This window comes from Kryptolebias marmoratus, linkage group LG20 (assembly GCF_001649575.2).
Source record: "Kryptolebias marmoratus isolate JLee-2015 linkage group LG20, ASM164957v2, whole genome shotgun sequence".
Classification (NCBI taxonomy): Eukaryota; Metazoa; Chordata; class Actinopteri; order Cyprinodontiformes; family Rivulidae; genus Kryptolebias; species Kryptolebias marmoratus.
Genome location: NC_051449.1, coordinates 6,922,483 through 6,936,668, shown reverse-complemented (window position 1 = coordinate 6,936,668; position 14,186 = coordinate 6,922,483). Strand labels below are relative to the sequence as shown.

General features: G+C 37.4%; 2 protein-coding genes across 3 annotated transcripts; both read left to right on the top strand.

The window, feature by feature from the left end:
• The first annotated feature begins 425 nt into the window (after window positions 1-425).
• LOC108232768 (FK506-binding protein 1-like) lies at window positions 426-3,664 on the top strand. Its single transcript, XM_017410787.3, has 4 exons — window positions 426-574; window positions 666-713; window positions 1,222-1,334; window positions 2,348-3,664. The coding sequence occupies exons 1-4, from the start codon at window positions 538-540 to the stop codon at window positions 2,471-2,473; spliced, it is 324 nt and encodes a 107-aa protein (XP_017266276.1). The 5' UTR covers window positions 426-537; the 3' UTR covers window positions 2,474-3,664.
• Window positions 3,665-6,981: 3,317 nt separating this feature from the next.
• si:ch211-106h4.6 (plexin domain-containing protein 2) lies at window positions 6,982-14,046 on the top strand. 2 transcript variants are annotated; one of them, XM_037973014.1, is made up of 13 exons: window positions 6,982-7,292; window positions 7,588-7,760; window positions 8,487-8,630; window positions 8,854-8,923; window positions 9,630-9,752; window positions 9,843-9,961; window positions 10,037-10,136; window positions 11,046-11,141; window positions 11,218-11,299; window positions 12,188-12,248; window positions 12,344-12,563; window positions 13,139-13,284; window positions 13,765-14,046. In XM_037973014.1, the coding sequence occupies exons 1-13, from the start codon at window positions 7,238-7,240 to the stop codon at window positions 13,978-13,980; spliced, it is 1,605 nt and encodes a 534-aa protein (XP_037828942.1). In that variant the 5' UTR covers window positions 6,982-7,237; the 3' UTR covers window positions 13,981-14,046. The 2 variants fall into 2 exon arrangements, with proteins under 2 accessions (XP_037828942.1, XP_024860602.1); XM_025004834.2 differs by having other exon boundaries at window positions 6,983-7,292; window positions 13,136-13,284.
• The last annotated feature ends 140 nt before the right edge of the window (window positions 14,047-14,186 follow it).

Below are 14,186 nucleotides of genomic sequence, written 5' to 3'. Positions count from 1 at the left end.
ATTACCCTTATATGAATTTATTGCGTTGTACGTTCCCATTAAGCTCAGTGTTGTTGTTTTGGGTTTTACCAGAAACATGGACAATCATTTTGGGGGTTGTTACGTCGTAACAGGCGTAACACCAGGGGCCTTGTTGAGTTTTTGGGCCACGGTTATGTTTCGCTCAGAGATCCGCCCTTTAATGCAAGTACAGTGGTGCGTTTAAGTCGTAGGAGGAGGTCGGAATTTCTGGCCTTCAATGATTGAAGTCAGAAAACTGAACTGCAGCGTCCACCCCAGAAGTAAAAGAAATGAGAGTCTTGGCCAACCCTGAACTCAAAATCTAATATGGTCGAGTCGCCTATTAAAAAAATTGTGAGTTGAGTTACCCTGCTCAACAATTGGCAAGCCCTAACGCGGACGTCCCCCAGATTTGAGCTCAGATTTCCGAGGTCAATGAAACGCAACCCTGCAAATCACGTGATCCGCCTTAAACTCTAGGCTTCATTGAACGAAGCAGCAGCAGAGCTCCAGGAAGAAGGCTGCACCGAGAGAACAATGGGAGTTAATGTCGAAACTATCAAAGCTGGAGACGGTAAAGATTACCATTCAAATTTCTGATTAGTTTAAGCTATTGTTAGTATGTTTTGTAGTGCGTTTTAGTTAATCTTCGGTTTCGTTTTCAGGAAAGACTTTTCCGCAGAGAGGACGGATGGTCACCGTGCACTATGTTGGTAAGACTGCTCCTTTCATTCCTGACTTCTCTGGGTTGATTTTATCATTTGCCTTAATTTACTCTAAGAAAAGACTTATTAGTTGCTCGGGGTAAAGGCGAGATATGAATTGTGTTATTTACAATATCTGGAAGGATGATGCTGGCTGTGGGGTGCCTCGAAAATGATGCTAATGCTAGCTTAGCGTAGCCTAGCTTAGCATAGAGCCTGGAAACTCGGGGGCGGATAGCAGCCTGGCTCTGTCCAAAAAAATAATAAAAATGGGGGGAGGGGGAGGCTCGCCCACACGCCTCTATAATTAACCATTCGACAGGTACAAAATGTGAAAACTGAGAACCAGCGTTGACAGATTATTTTATTATTTATCAAGCTAAGCTAAACCATGTTAGCCATTTTTTCCGATCGCAGCTTCATGTTTGTGCGTTAAAACGTCGAGGCGATGCGGCAGCAAAAAGCCCCAGATCTTAATGTTACCTCCGTCTTATTTTAAAGTGCTGTTTTTGAACAGGCACGCTGACAAGCGGGAAGAAGTTTGACTCATCCAGGGACCGAGGGGAGCCCTTCCAGTTCAAACTAGGAGCCGGGGAAGTCATCCGTGGCTGGGATGAAGGTGTAGCTCAGGTAAGGAGAGGAAAACACAGGTTGTGCCATGTTGGATGATTATGTTTATCACCCACAGCTGCATAAGCAGTGGTCAGTTTGATGCTGTGGTAGAAATAATGTATGCACCAAATTGATGATGTCCATTGAACATCTAATAAAATGATGGCCAGCTGCCAAAAGACTAACCTCAATAAACAAAAATGGCTGAAGCTCAGTCAGTTTTACAGATATTGATGTAATACCTGGTGCGGGAGTAGCTGATCCAGCATATACATCATGTATAATTCAGATTATCTCAAAATTGGTTTTAGATCACAGATTGTGAACTTTAAAAGCAGAAAAGAAAGGCTCTGTGTTGCAAGTTTGCTCGCTGACTATTCTCACACGCCAGTAAAAAGCCACTAGCAACTTCGTGAGCCCATCTGCATCCCAAAACGCTCAGAGGCGGCCCGGATCATGGCGATCCCCGCTGCTGTCAGAGCACAGACGCACACACCGCTCCACTCCACGCTACAAACCAACTGCGCGTTCACACAGGCGCCGGCGATCCCCACCCTGGCCGACAGAGCCTCCTCAGAATTTATAGGACCTGCTTGGAGTATTTGGTGTCACCGCCAAAAAGCAGGAATGAAAAAAAACGCTTGAGCCATTTGCACAATTGCACTTTATGGTTAAATTATTTATTAATGTTCATGCTAAATTCTGGAGATGGTTGAGTATTCGAACAACTGCCGCTTTTATAAAAATTGTTTTTATTGAATGGATTGAAAACTAAAATGATATCAAAGTAATCTACAGATGTTCAAAATCACCCTCTTACTTTAAAATCCCATCATTCTTGAGTATGTAAATGGTGCAGGTTAGTCTTATAATTTGTATGCTTCATTAGAGAACAGTCTTGTGTACTTTGACTAAGAGCGTGCACATAGTATGCTCTTCACCTGAAACCCTTTGGAAAGGGCTTCATAATGCCAGTTTATATTGTAACAAATCAGATATTTCCTTTCAAACCTATTTCCTTCGCTTCACAGATGAGCCTTGGTGAAGTGGCCAAGTTGACCTGCTCACCAGACTACGGCTACGGCAGCAGAGGCTACCCGCCCGTCATCCCTGCAAATGCCACCCTCATTTTTGAGGTGGAGCTCATAAAATGCTGAGTTTTTACACTGAAAGTCAATTCAGAGTGTTCTTCTTTTTTTTTTTTCCTTTCTCTCTTTCTCTCTCTCTCCCCATTCCGTCCACATGTCACAAATAACTGTTTCATAAAAAGTGCTGTTGGAAGCCTTTATTATGGAGGAATCATTTGTAGAAATGTTAGTCAGATCTGAAATAAGAAAAGTGAAACACAATCGCCATCATGCTAAAAACCGGCTGCGGTGTTGGTGCTAGGATGACACTCAGGCCCCATGAGTAAAGGGTTAAGGCTGACATTAATTCATTATCAGGTGCGCAAATATGAAACCTAAAGGCTCAGGACTGACCATGTTTGAGTTGGAGCTTCACCTTGAATTACAGCTACACGCCTGGAATGCTTCATGGTTGTATTTTCTTTGCAGCGGTGTCAAAATGTTATTGAAACCTGGGTGTGTGTTTATTATTTTTACCACAAAGCTGCACACACATTTGGCACGGGCAGAGTGGTGCAGCAGTTGTGAAGAGTTCTTATTGACCGAGCGGACATTTATCATCAGTGTTACGCATTAAAGACTTATTCAAAACAAAAATGAATAAAAAAGAAATCGGGTGAAAATTCAGACTGTCTTTGGTTTCAAAAAGCTCAATTTAAACTAATTAAATTCAGTCAGTTTTCGTCCAAAAATCTGGTGTTAGTCTTTTTGGTGCAGCTCTTTTTGTTAAATGAACTTGATTCCTTCTCTTGCCTGTTAAATGCTAATGCACTAAAGGCACACAGTGAAATAAGAGCATGTGGAACTAAACACAGTCGTCTTGTCAAACATGTCATTTGTTCACAAGTGTTTCTTCCAGTGTTTTTAAAACGGTGTTGTAATGGTTAATACTACAATAACAATTTGAACTCCCCTTAGTGTATTTTCCTATACGCCTTTCCCTGCAGTAGATTTAGTCTGTTTAGTTTTCACCTAAAAGCAATGACTTAAAGCAAAAAAGAACAAAACAACATTGTTAGTAGAGGCTTGTAATTTTTGCCATATTTGATATTTGACACACGTTCAGTGTTCAAGTCAGCTTTTAGACCTGAAGTGTCCTTGTTATATCACACTGAAGACTGCTTTTGTTTCGTAATGCTCATTTTCCCTTTTTACCTGCATCCATTTCAATTCCTATCTGTGGGCATTTAAGTCTGACAATAAAACAGAATGCTGTACAAATGCTTCGTCATTGAGTGTACTATTTCAGATTAATTACTCTTTGGACAGAATTTGTCTTGAGAAATATTGATTTCAGCTGTTTCATTTCAGTTCTTATGGTTCTAAAAGCTTTTCTAATGTAGCTGAATTGGATTTAGATGTCTTTGTTCTTCTGTGGTTAGATAATTTATTCACTGATAATTGGAAACCTCCCAAAGATCTGCCACTTGAGAAATGAAAGCTGCAAATAAAACTGGTCACAATTAAAGGCCTGGCATTCCTTGAAGGGATGAATGTCATCAGTTTTAGACCAAAATGAGCCGTTTTCCTCAAACGTTTAAAAAATCTGACAATCAGTGTGTTGTGAATGACTCTCAGCTACTACCACACCAAAATTTTAGCTCAAAATCAGTTCAAATGAGTTAGTCATTTTTGTGTTGGCTAATGTTGATTGACTGTGGCAGCCATCTTAAACTGTATTGACTCTAAAAATTGATTAATTTAGATGAACATCCAATGATTTTTTTTCTGAAATTTACATAAAAACCCATCCAGTGGTTCATAAGATATTTTGTTAATAGACTGACACAAACATGCAAAAAAAATTCTTTGCCTTTTGACAGTGGGGAAGAACAATGTTTAAAGATCTATACTAAGATGGAAGTTATGTGAATTTTAGTGTATTTGAATATTATTTCTACTGTATTAAAATCAGACTGATGAATTATTTATTTAGACAGGTAATCTCATTAACAAGAAAGACCTGTAACACAGAACATCAGGTACATTAAATGAGATTTATCTACAAGCTGAATGTTGAGCTTTTGATGAAGCCCAAACCTTTGGAGATGCTGCGTTCAAGTGCTGTTGTAATTATTGAAAAACATGTATAACTATTACTTCTTTTCGGTGTTACATTAATTGAGGTCAGCAAAGTAGCGTACGAGATGCATAAAATATATATACCTAAAGTAATAATTCAGTTTCTACAAAAACATTTTAAATTTACCACTGACATAAACCAGACATTAAAGTCAAGTGTTCACATTTTGATAATTTTCTGCACATTTTATTTTAGATTCACATGAAACCAAACAGCTACTATCAAGTATATAAAATAGCTTTTTTTTTTTTTTTTTACTAATAATTATTAGAAACTTAAACGGACAGTGAAAGATTATGTTGAGCAAGTGAACGCAGCACAGCTTATGTGTGTAATTCTAATAATGTCCACAAGAGTGCGAAGGAGAGCGGACAAAAATGGCCTCATCGAGCTCTAAAATCGTTTTTCTCCGTCAGCTAGCATATATAACTATTACTTTTTTTGTAATGCATCAATCGAGGTCAGCAAAGTAGAATATGAGATGCATAAAATATATATACTTATATCAGAATTAATAATTCAGTTTGTACAAAAAACATTTTACATTTACTGCTGATATTAACCAGAGTTTAAAGTCAAGTGTTCACATTTGGATAATATTCTACACATTTTATTTTAGATTAACATGAATCCAAAAAACTACTATCAAGTATATATAAAAAAGCGTTTTCTTTCTTTTACTAATAATTATTAGTAACTTGAACAGAGTAAAAGATTACGTTGAGCAAGTGAATGCAGCACAGCTTATGTATGTAATTCTAAAGATGTCCACAAGAGCTCGATGAGGCCATTTTTGTCCGCTCTCCGTCGCCCTCTTGTGGACATCATTAGAATTACATACATAAACTGTGCTGCATTCACTTGCTCAACATAATCTTTCACTGTCAGTTCAAGTTGCTAATAATTATTAGTAAAAGAAAGAAAAAGCTATTTTATATACTTGATAGTAGCTGTTTGGTTTCACGTTAATTTAAAATAAAATATGCAGAAAATTATCAAAATGTGAACACTTGACTTTAAAGTCTGCTTTATATCAACATAAAATTTAAAATGTTTTTGTAGAAACTGAATTATTATTTTAGGTATATATATTTTATGCATCTTGTATGCTACTTTGCTGACCTCGGTTGATGCAACGCAAAAAAAAGTAATAGTTATATATGCTAGCGGACGGAGAAAACGATTTTAGAGCTAGATGAGGCCATTTTTGTCCGCGCTCCGTCGCACTCTTGTGGACATCATTAGAATTACACAAATAAATTGTGCTGCGTTCACATGCTCAACATAATCTTTCACTGTCCATTCAAGTTGCTAATAATTATTAGTAAAAAAAAAAAAAAAAGCCATTTTATATACTTGATAGTAGCTGTTTGTTTTCATGTTAATCTAAAATAAAATGTGCAGAAAATTATCAAAATGTGAACACTTGACTTTAAAGTCTGGTTTATATCAGCAGTAAATGTAAAATGTTTTTGTACAAACTGAATTATTAATTCTGATATAAGTATATATATATTATGCATCTCATATGCTACCTTGTTGACGTCGATTGATTTAACACCAAAAAAATAATAGTAATATATGCTTTTGATAATTACGACAGTGCTTGAACGCAGCATCTCCAAAGGTTTGGGCTTCATCAAAAATAACGTCTGCGGACAAACGGAGAGCTTAAAATGGATTTTAATTGAATTGAATGCACGGCTTTCCAATAGAGTTCAATATTTTTCCTTTTTATATAATAAGCTGTGTTTTTCTATTTCTGTTCTTTTTAGTTAAATTCTTTAAAAGTAACACTGGAATAATCTTTTTTATTTTTTTATTTTTTTGCGCCTTCATGATTTTGGAGCTGAATGGAGAAAGGATGGCGACAATTAAGGCGGTTCATCTCATTTCAAGCCTGGTCTTGGTTCACCATATTCAAATAAGTTTTATGAAATTATCCAGTGGTAAGTTTAAAATTATATTAAATTCAAAATACATTTAAAAAATGCACTTTATCCAGGGAAAATACAAACTTACAAAGTTCACTTTTCCCACTCTGTTGATGGGAGAAATATACTCATTTGATAATATTTTATGTATTTTTCTGGTTTTATTTAAATATTATGCTCCGTCTGTCAAAAATAAAGTTTGAAGGTCAGTAATAACTCCAGCACTCCTTCCTGGAGGTTTGGGTTAAATCAGCAGAACAGTTTAGCATGTTGTGTGTAAGAAAATCAAACACATCTCATCTGAAACCCTGAGGGTTACCCAGCTTTAAATCATAAATAAAAGTCACTTTGTGGAAAATAAAACACTAAACTTGAAGCCTTGTCCGGGTTTTATTGTGTTAATGCCTCCAAACCAACAGGGGGAGCTTTGTTTTGTTTTGGGGTTTTTTTAATCAAAGGTATAATCAGATTCAGGTGTGCTGCTGATGACTGCTTGGTGCAGGAAAACTAAATGCATTTTCTTTCTTTGAACAAGCCAGACAACAACTGACAGAACTGACTTTAATGCAGAACCTTTCTCTCAGTAAAAATGGCCCTCAGATCTGCAGTTTTGTTGTTGCTGCAGAGCAGGTAGCATTACTGCCCACGCCACACGTTGTGGGACATCTGCAGCCACCATGGACCACCGTGTGACAGATATATGGACTCAACACCCACTGCTGCCTGCAGACCTCACATTTCTGGTCCTGGAGCTGCATGGTGTGAAGAATGTGAAGCATGCTTTCACCCTCCACTGTGAAGAGGAAAAAAAGAGGACTCAAACTTGTGAATGGTGGGGAGGAACGGCCATGTATGTTTACCACATGGCACCTGTTGAGGGACTGTTTATGTCCTGCTGAATGCTGGGAAAGAGGTTTTAACTCATGGTTATGTAATGTTTCAGTTTATTCCCTGATGATCCTGTTATATATGTTTGTTAACAACACCAACACTATGGCAAAAGTATGGCACCAACACCACACTTTTGTTTATGGTGTGATTCCTTTTTTAAAGCCTCTATTTATGGTAGAATTGACTTGTTAAAGGAGACAACTGTTACCACCATGTCTCTTCCTGTTCTTGCACAGGGGGAAGGTTGTATCACCAGACCAGGGAGCGGAGGTGGCTGTCTCGATCCCGGACTGGGGACTCTGTTTGGGCTTCAGATAAGAGGGGCCGCTATAAAGACCAACACCAGCCAGAGGGGTCCAATCCTGACTTCCATACGGAGGAGGGACGGGATAATTCTTCACAGATCGTTGTAAGATTTCTTTACAGTACGGGTTTAAAGTCAAAAGTATAAAACAAAATTTTAGCACTGTTTTAACTAACTGATGGTGTTCTTTTATTTTTAGAAAATTAATTTTTCTTTGTTCAAAAGTTAGTTTTATTTAGCAAAAATAATGACATTTGGAAAAGTCTTGTACAACCAGTTTTGTGTGTATATTTCATAAGGAGCAAAACAAATAGGCCCATATGAAAAGTAAAAGTAAAATAAAATAAAGTAAAAGTAAAAAAAAAAAAAAACATTATTATTATTGTTAGACATTGTCAGGCTTTTTCCTTCTTTTCAGGCCAGACTTTGTACTCAACCACTCTTAGAGAAATTTATTTTGTTCTGTTTTATTTTAGTTCTTAATCCGATCAGATGCATCTAATTAAAAAACTGCAAAACATGACACAATTTGACAGGCAGGAAATCATAATTTGGCTTCAACAATTTGGTTCCAAAAAGCCACATGCAGTGTGTCCTTAAATAAGAAAATTTAAAAAAACTAAAATATAATCTAAAAATGTTTGTTTGCTGAGTTATGTAAACACATTGATACATTAGTCTTTTAATTAGTTTATCAAGTAACAGACTTATCTTTTTTGTATCCAGAAAGGACTACAAAACAAACACAAAATTAATAATTATCTGAGGAAAAGAGGTAAACAGTATAAAATTACTGCAGAGAAAATCTTACATCCTTTATATGATTTGTAGGATGTTGATCACGTCTATTACTCGTCTAAAATCTACGGTCCTGGAGATGCCGCTGATAAAAGCCTGTGGGTGAACGTGGATGAGACGGAGGGGAGGCGGTGGAACGTCCTCAGCTTTCTGTCCAACACACACAAACATGCAGAGGTGAGACATGCAGTGTGGGATGTTTGTCCACAGACTGTACGTTAACAAAGTCGAGGTTTCCAGTTTTATTTCTGTTTTCTGCACAAAGTTTACTGCTTCACCTCACCTACAAAATGCTTATTTCTGACACAATGAAAGACAAAACGCATATTTCATGTTTCCAATCAGCGATTATTGATTCCCTGTGAAAACACTTTTAATTTTACTTGTTATTCTATTCCAGAGAGTGAATCTGTCCTTCAGTTTTCCGTTTTATGGTCACCTACTGAAGGAAGTCACGGTTGCTACTGGCGGTGAGTCAAAAACCACGCTGCGTTCCTGCAAGTTAAGAGCTCCATATGATGCAGATTATAGACATGTCACCAAGGTTGGAGAGTCATTTTTAGAATTTTTACAAATTTATATTAATGTTGGATAAGGTAACACAATAAAACATTCAATATTTTATAATTAAAGCATTTAGACTTCATTGATCGGAGATGAACTGTTAAATTAATCTTACAGATCTGTATATGTGGAGCGATGCTGCTTATTTGGAGCAAAATAATAAAAAGGTTACAATTCATTTAACGTTAACCTCTGTTTATATGTTAGCATCTGCTAATTTAGGAGGGATAATGTAAAAAATTATAAAAATCAACTTCCTTAGAATAACAATAATCTTTTTTTTAATTCTAAGTCCAAAGCTCTTAACTAAGGAGAAGCTTCCCAAACTGTAAACGTTTAGTTGAATTTTAATTATTTTTCATGTATCTGACGGTAAATTAGAATAAGATGAACTTCAGTGGTTTTTGTTTGTTTGTTTGTTTGTTTTTCTAAATCCTGGTTATTTTTCTTTTATAAAGCTATTGTTGTGCCATGTTGACAACCAAAAGATGCAGTTATGACAAATGAAAACTCAGAAAGCAAAATGACGTGTTTGGTAAATAAGGAAGATTGTACTACTGGGAGAAATTGACAAGTTTACGATGTCAGTCTCAGTAAGTTTTCCTCTTCCAGGTTTCATTTACACTGGAGATATAATCCACCAGATGCTCACAGCTGCTCAGTACATCGCTCCTCTGATGGCAAACTTTGACCCAAGCCTTTCCAAAAACTCCACCGTGGTGTACTGTGACAACGGTAGGTGAGATTCAGACAGTGTTTACAGGATTATCTCAGTGGATAAATAAATATGCTGTTTAATAATATTTGTTTATTTCTGCCCTTCAGGAACTGTGTTGGTGGTTCAGTGGAACCAAATGTACCTCCAGGACAACATCAGTGCAGGAACTTTCACTTTTCAGGCCTCTTTACACAGTGATGGACGGATCGTTTTTGCTTACAAAGAGGTGACTTCCTGCCACTCTTTATCAATTATTTTAATGTGACAGACATATATACTCATTGAGTCCCTCTGTGTTTAGATTCCTGTTAACATCAGTGACATCAGCCCTGAGAATCATCCCGTCAAAGTGGGCTTATCAGATGCTTTTGTGGTGCTCCACGAGATGGAGCAGATTCCCAGTAAGACGCTGATTTGTTCTTTAAAATCTTTTAATTTTTTTTTAACAAACCCCAGCTACTATAACAAGTGTGGCTAATTTGATCAGCATTTGGATCTCATATAACAAAGAACTCCAAATGTCTCAAAATTATAGAAGAAAAGCATTTATGTTGCAATTGCATTATGGATCGCAGCTAAATAAAATGGCTACAAGCAGCTCAGATCAGTGGACCCAACCTTTAGCTTCATAGAATTTATTTTAGACCTATGTACAACAAGTAGCACAGCTATACCAATGGTTTTTCAGCAAAGCGGTCAATCATGTGTTTGTTCATTTGTTCATCTGTCTCATGAACCACTGAACAGATTTGAATGAAACTCTCAGAAAGCATTCAATGAATGTGCATCTAAACTGAATAACATTTGGAGTCAACCTGATTCAAGATGTCTGCCACATCAACCTTAACAAGCACAAAAAATGTCTCTAACTCAGTTAATTGTAAAGATATTGAGCTAAAATTGGATGTGGTAGCAGCTGAGAGCCATCACCAACACATAATCCAAGCACTAACAGATCATGCAAATTCTTTAAAACTCTGGCAAGTGAAGTAACAGGAAAAAAGCATTTATTTAAAGACTGCTAGCTTATTATTAAAACAAATGTAAAGACTTGCTTTCCTTCTTTTGCTGTAGTCAGTTTAGTAACCATTAGGCTTTTTACAACAATGTGTTGTGCACTGTTTGATTGCTACAGTTGAAAAGAATTATAAGAATAGACAATATTAAAGTATTTTGTGTCTTCTTAAATGTTTTTATTAGGATGAGTTTATTTAGAGCACATTAAGGCCTGGATGTTTTGTTTACTGCATGGGTAGCAGCTCCTTTTTATTACTTATATTTGAATAATTTCTTTTTCCAACATGCTTCAGATGTTCGTCGGAGAACCATTTATGAGTACCACAGGGTCGACATCCCGAAGTCAAAAATCTCCAGTTCTACAGCCGTGGAGATGCTTCCTCTCCCCAGTGTGTAACATTCTGGTTTTATTGACCGGACCGAGCCGCCTCTTCCTCTTCACGCTCCTGTTTTCTTCCTTCCCAGCATGTCTGCAGTTCTCCAGCTGTGGCTCGTGTGTCACTTCTCAGACTGGCTTTTACTGCAGCTGGTGCAGTCGGCTACAAAGGTAAACTGAATGAAAACTGTCAGAGCGTTATACAGGGAGACATTGTTAGCTGAAAGATGGGCCAAACTAAAGCAGGTATGTTGTGCAGGTGATTGTTTTATCCTGCCTTTTCATGTGTGGAAAGTTCTCCTCTCCTTGTAGCTTTTTGTAAGATATCAGAGAACTACTCCTGGATATGTACATCTTAGTAAAAAGGCCTCGTTGGTTTTTTACAGTTTGAACAGCACGGCTCCTGCTCTGTATTTCTGTTTATTTTGATGGTTCTGGTTTAATTTAGAATCTGCTGCTGTGCCCTTCACTTCTGCAGTTAAACATTTAGAAGTCTATATCTTGATAAAACCGTGGCAGTCTGTATCAGTTTTCTTTTTTTTTTTAAGTGTGTTGACATGAAGATAAGTCAAATCTCACAAACTTTGCTTCTTAGTGAAAAGACTCTGGACACTAAACACCCACTTGCCTTCAAAATAAAAGCAGGGATTTGGCTTTGCATGCAAAATGATTTACATTTGGAATTTGATTAAACAAAAAAAAAACCTGGCCTCCCACAAGCCAGATGTGACCCACTGGCCATAAAATGCTCATGTATAACATAGATAATACAATTCCTTGTTTTCAGGTCCATAATTTGGTAAACAAATCCGATTCAATTGTTAAAATTTATGTCCTTGTAAAAAAAAATGGCCTTTAGGAAGTTGTAGGATACATTTTGAAGCATAGAGATAAATTACATAATTAAATTAATTATGTGTCAAATGCCTTTACCTGCAGAAACATCCAGAGGAACCTTTGCTCAGTAGAAACAAATCACTAATCTTGTCACTTCCAAAACCACAGTTTCCTAAGATGTGTTTGTAAAATAACATAAATAAAAGCTCCTTTCCTTCTCAGATGCTCCAGTGGTTTTGATCGTTATCGACAGGAGTGGGTCGACCTCGGCTGTCCAGAGGAGGTTCATCTTATTTGTTTATTTCCGTAAACTTCAAAAAGTTCAGACCATAGCTGGGTCTGTCTGAATACTGGTGCTGACTTACTTTTGTTTCCCAGAGACGAAATCTGCAATGTCTCCAGATGGCAGACATCAGAAACGGCACGTCACGTCGCCTGACACACATGTCCACTCCTGCAGCAGCCACTGGGAAGCTGCAGAGGACCTCCAACATGACCCCCACCCCCCTCAGCAAGACCTCCACCATCACCAACCAGTCTTCACACAGCAGAGAAAACAAATCAAGTGCACAGCAATCAACCAGCACATCCACAGACGGTAAGTCACTGAACTTTTCTCTGAATTAAAATATAAATAAAATGTGGATCCTCAGGACAGATGATGGCTCAAAGCATGACAGGTGTTTTCACACAGTAACTACGACCAGTTGGGAGGTCTGACAGCATCAGATATTTCCCAGCCTTCTGTTAGCTCACAGCTGAGCTTATACAGCACCACGATAAATACTGCACAGCATACGTGTGTGCATCAGTTTGGAGCATGAGAGGTGGCATTTGTTTAGTTTCCTAAATGTGTCTTTTTATTTTATGATTAATTTTGAAATCATGATGCAATATTTTAAAAACAGCAGAGTGAGCTACAGCAAAAACTTAAGTATTGAAGTAAAATAACTTCCAAAAAGTTGAAATTGAGTGCGATTACATTAACTGACTTAAATCATATAATTTTATCAGAAAAAGAGCATTGTCACTTTTATTTTTCGACAATATTCAAGCCTACAGTTCTTATTGTATTTTTTTAAATGGATACTTTTAGCACTTGCAAACCTTTATTCAACATCAACTTTTTCACAACAGAAATGTGTAATTTTGACTCTTGCATCTGTGCAGCAGGAAATGCTGAGAGCGAAGCAGAAAGTCGTGCTGGTCTCCTGGCGGGCGTCGTTGTCATGGTGATTGTTGTCACGGCCGCAGCGTTCCTAACGTCCATCTACATGTACCGTCATCCAACCTCCAGTGCCAGCATCTTCCTCATGGAGGTGAGTAAATTTATGATAAATCCTCCCCTCAAGCCCCCCCAAATAAATTTCAAAATAAAGCTAAATTTAAAGAAAAATTATGGATGCAAGAGGCCATGTAATGTCCAAATATATATTTAATTAGTGCTGCAAGTGTTTTAATTTAAATACTTTGATATTTAGTTTTGTAATTCTGGTATAAAAACAAGCAGAGATATTTTACATCTGTGTGGAAAACTGTGTTTTTACCAAAGTGTAAATACTTACAAAATGTGGAATTTCATGTTTGTTTTTCTTGTTAAATGTGTATTGTGTTGAACTCTGTTGCATAATTTTTCCACATCTTTAAAGCAGCTAAATGGACCAGAACACAGGACAAAACATAAACGATGCAATGTATACCGGACCTCTAGCCTTGGTTACTTCCTACAATGTCTTTTTACACTTAAACTAAACTTTAATTCTTTCTGAGTTTAAATGATGTCTTAACTTCTCCCACAGCGCCGCCCGACCCACTGGCCCATCCTGAAGTTCAGACGAGGCTCCGGACGCCCTTCGTATGCCGAGGTGGAGGCTCCCGGTCAGGAGAGAGAAGGAATAGTCGTCATCGACCTCAAACCATCTTTTTTCTTGTTGGACAGAAGAGAGAGCGAACAGAAGGAAGGTTTTGTGGTTCCAGATCAAAGGGAGCTGGTTCTTGGCTCGGAGAACTCCTGACTAAAACTACGCATCCTGTCAGGTTTGGAGCTGATGCACAAATTCACTTTAGGAACAAAAAGCTTTCAGAGACACAAAAAACATCAAACCTCATAGTTCTAAGCAGCTGTTTGACTTGTTGAGTCACAAGATTTGTGTAATGGATGTAATTCCTGGTTTTATTCAGCTCAGGTCCTTTAAACTGCTTCTCTCAAAGATGCCCTTTA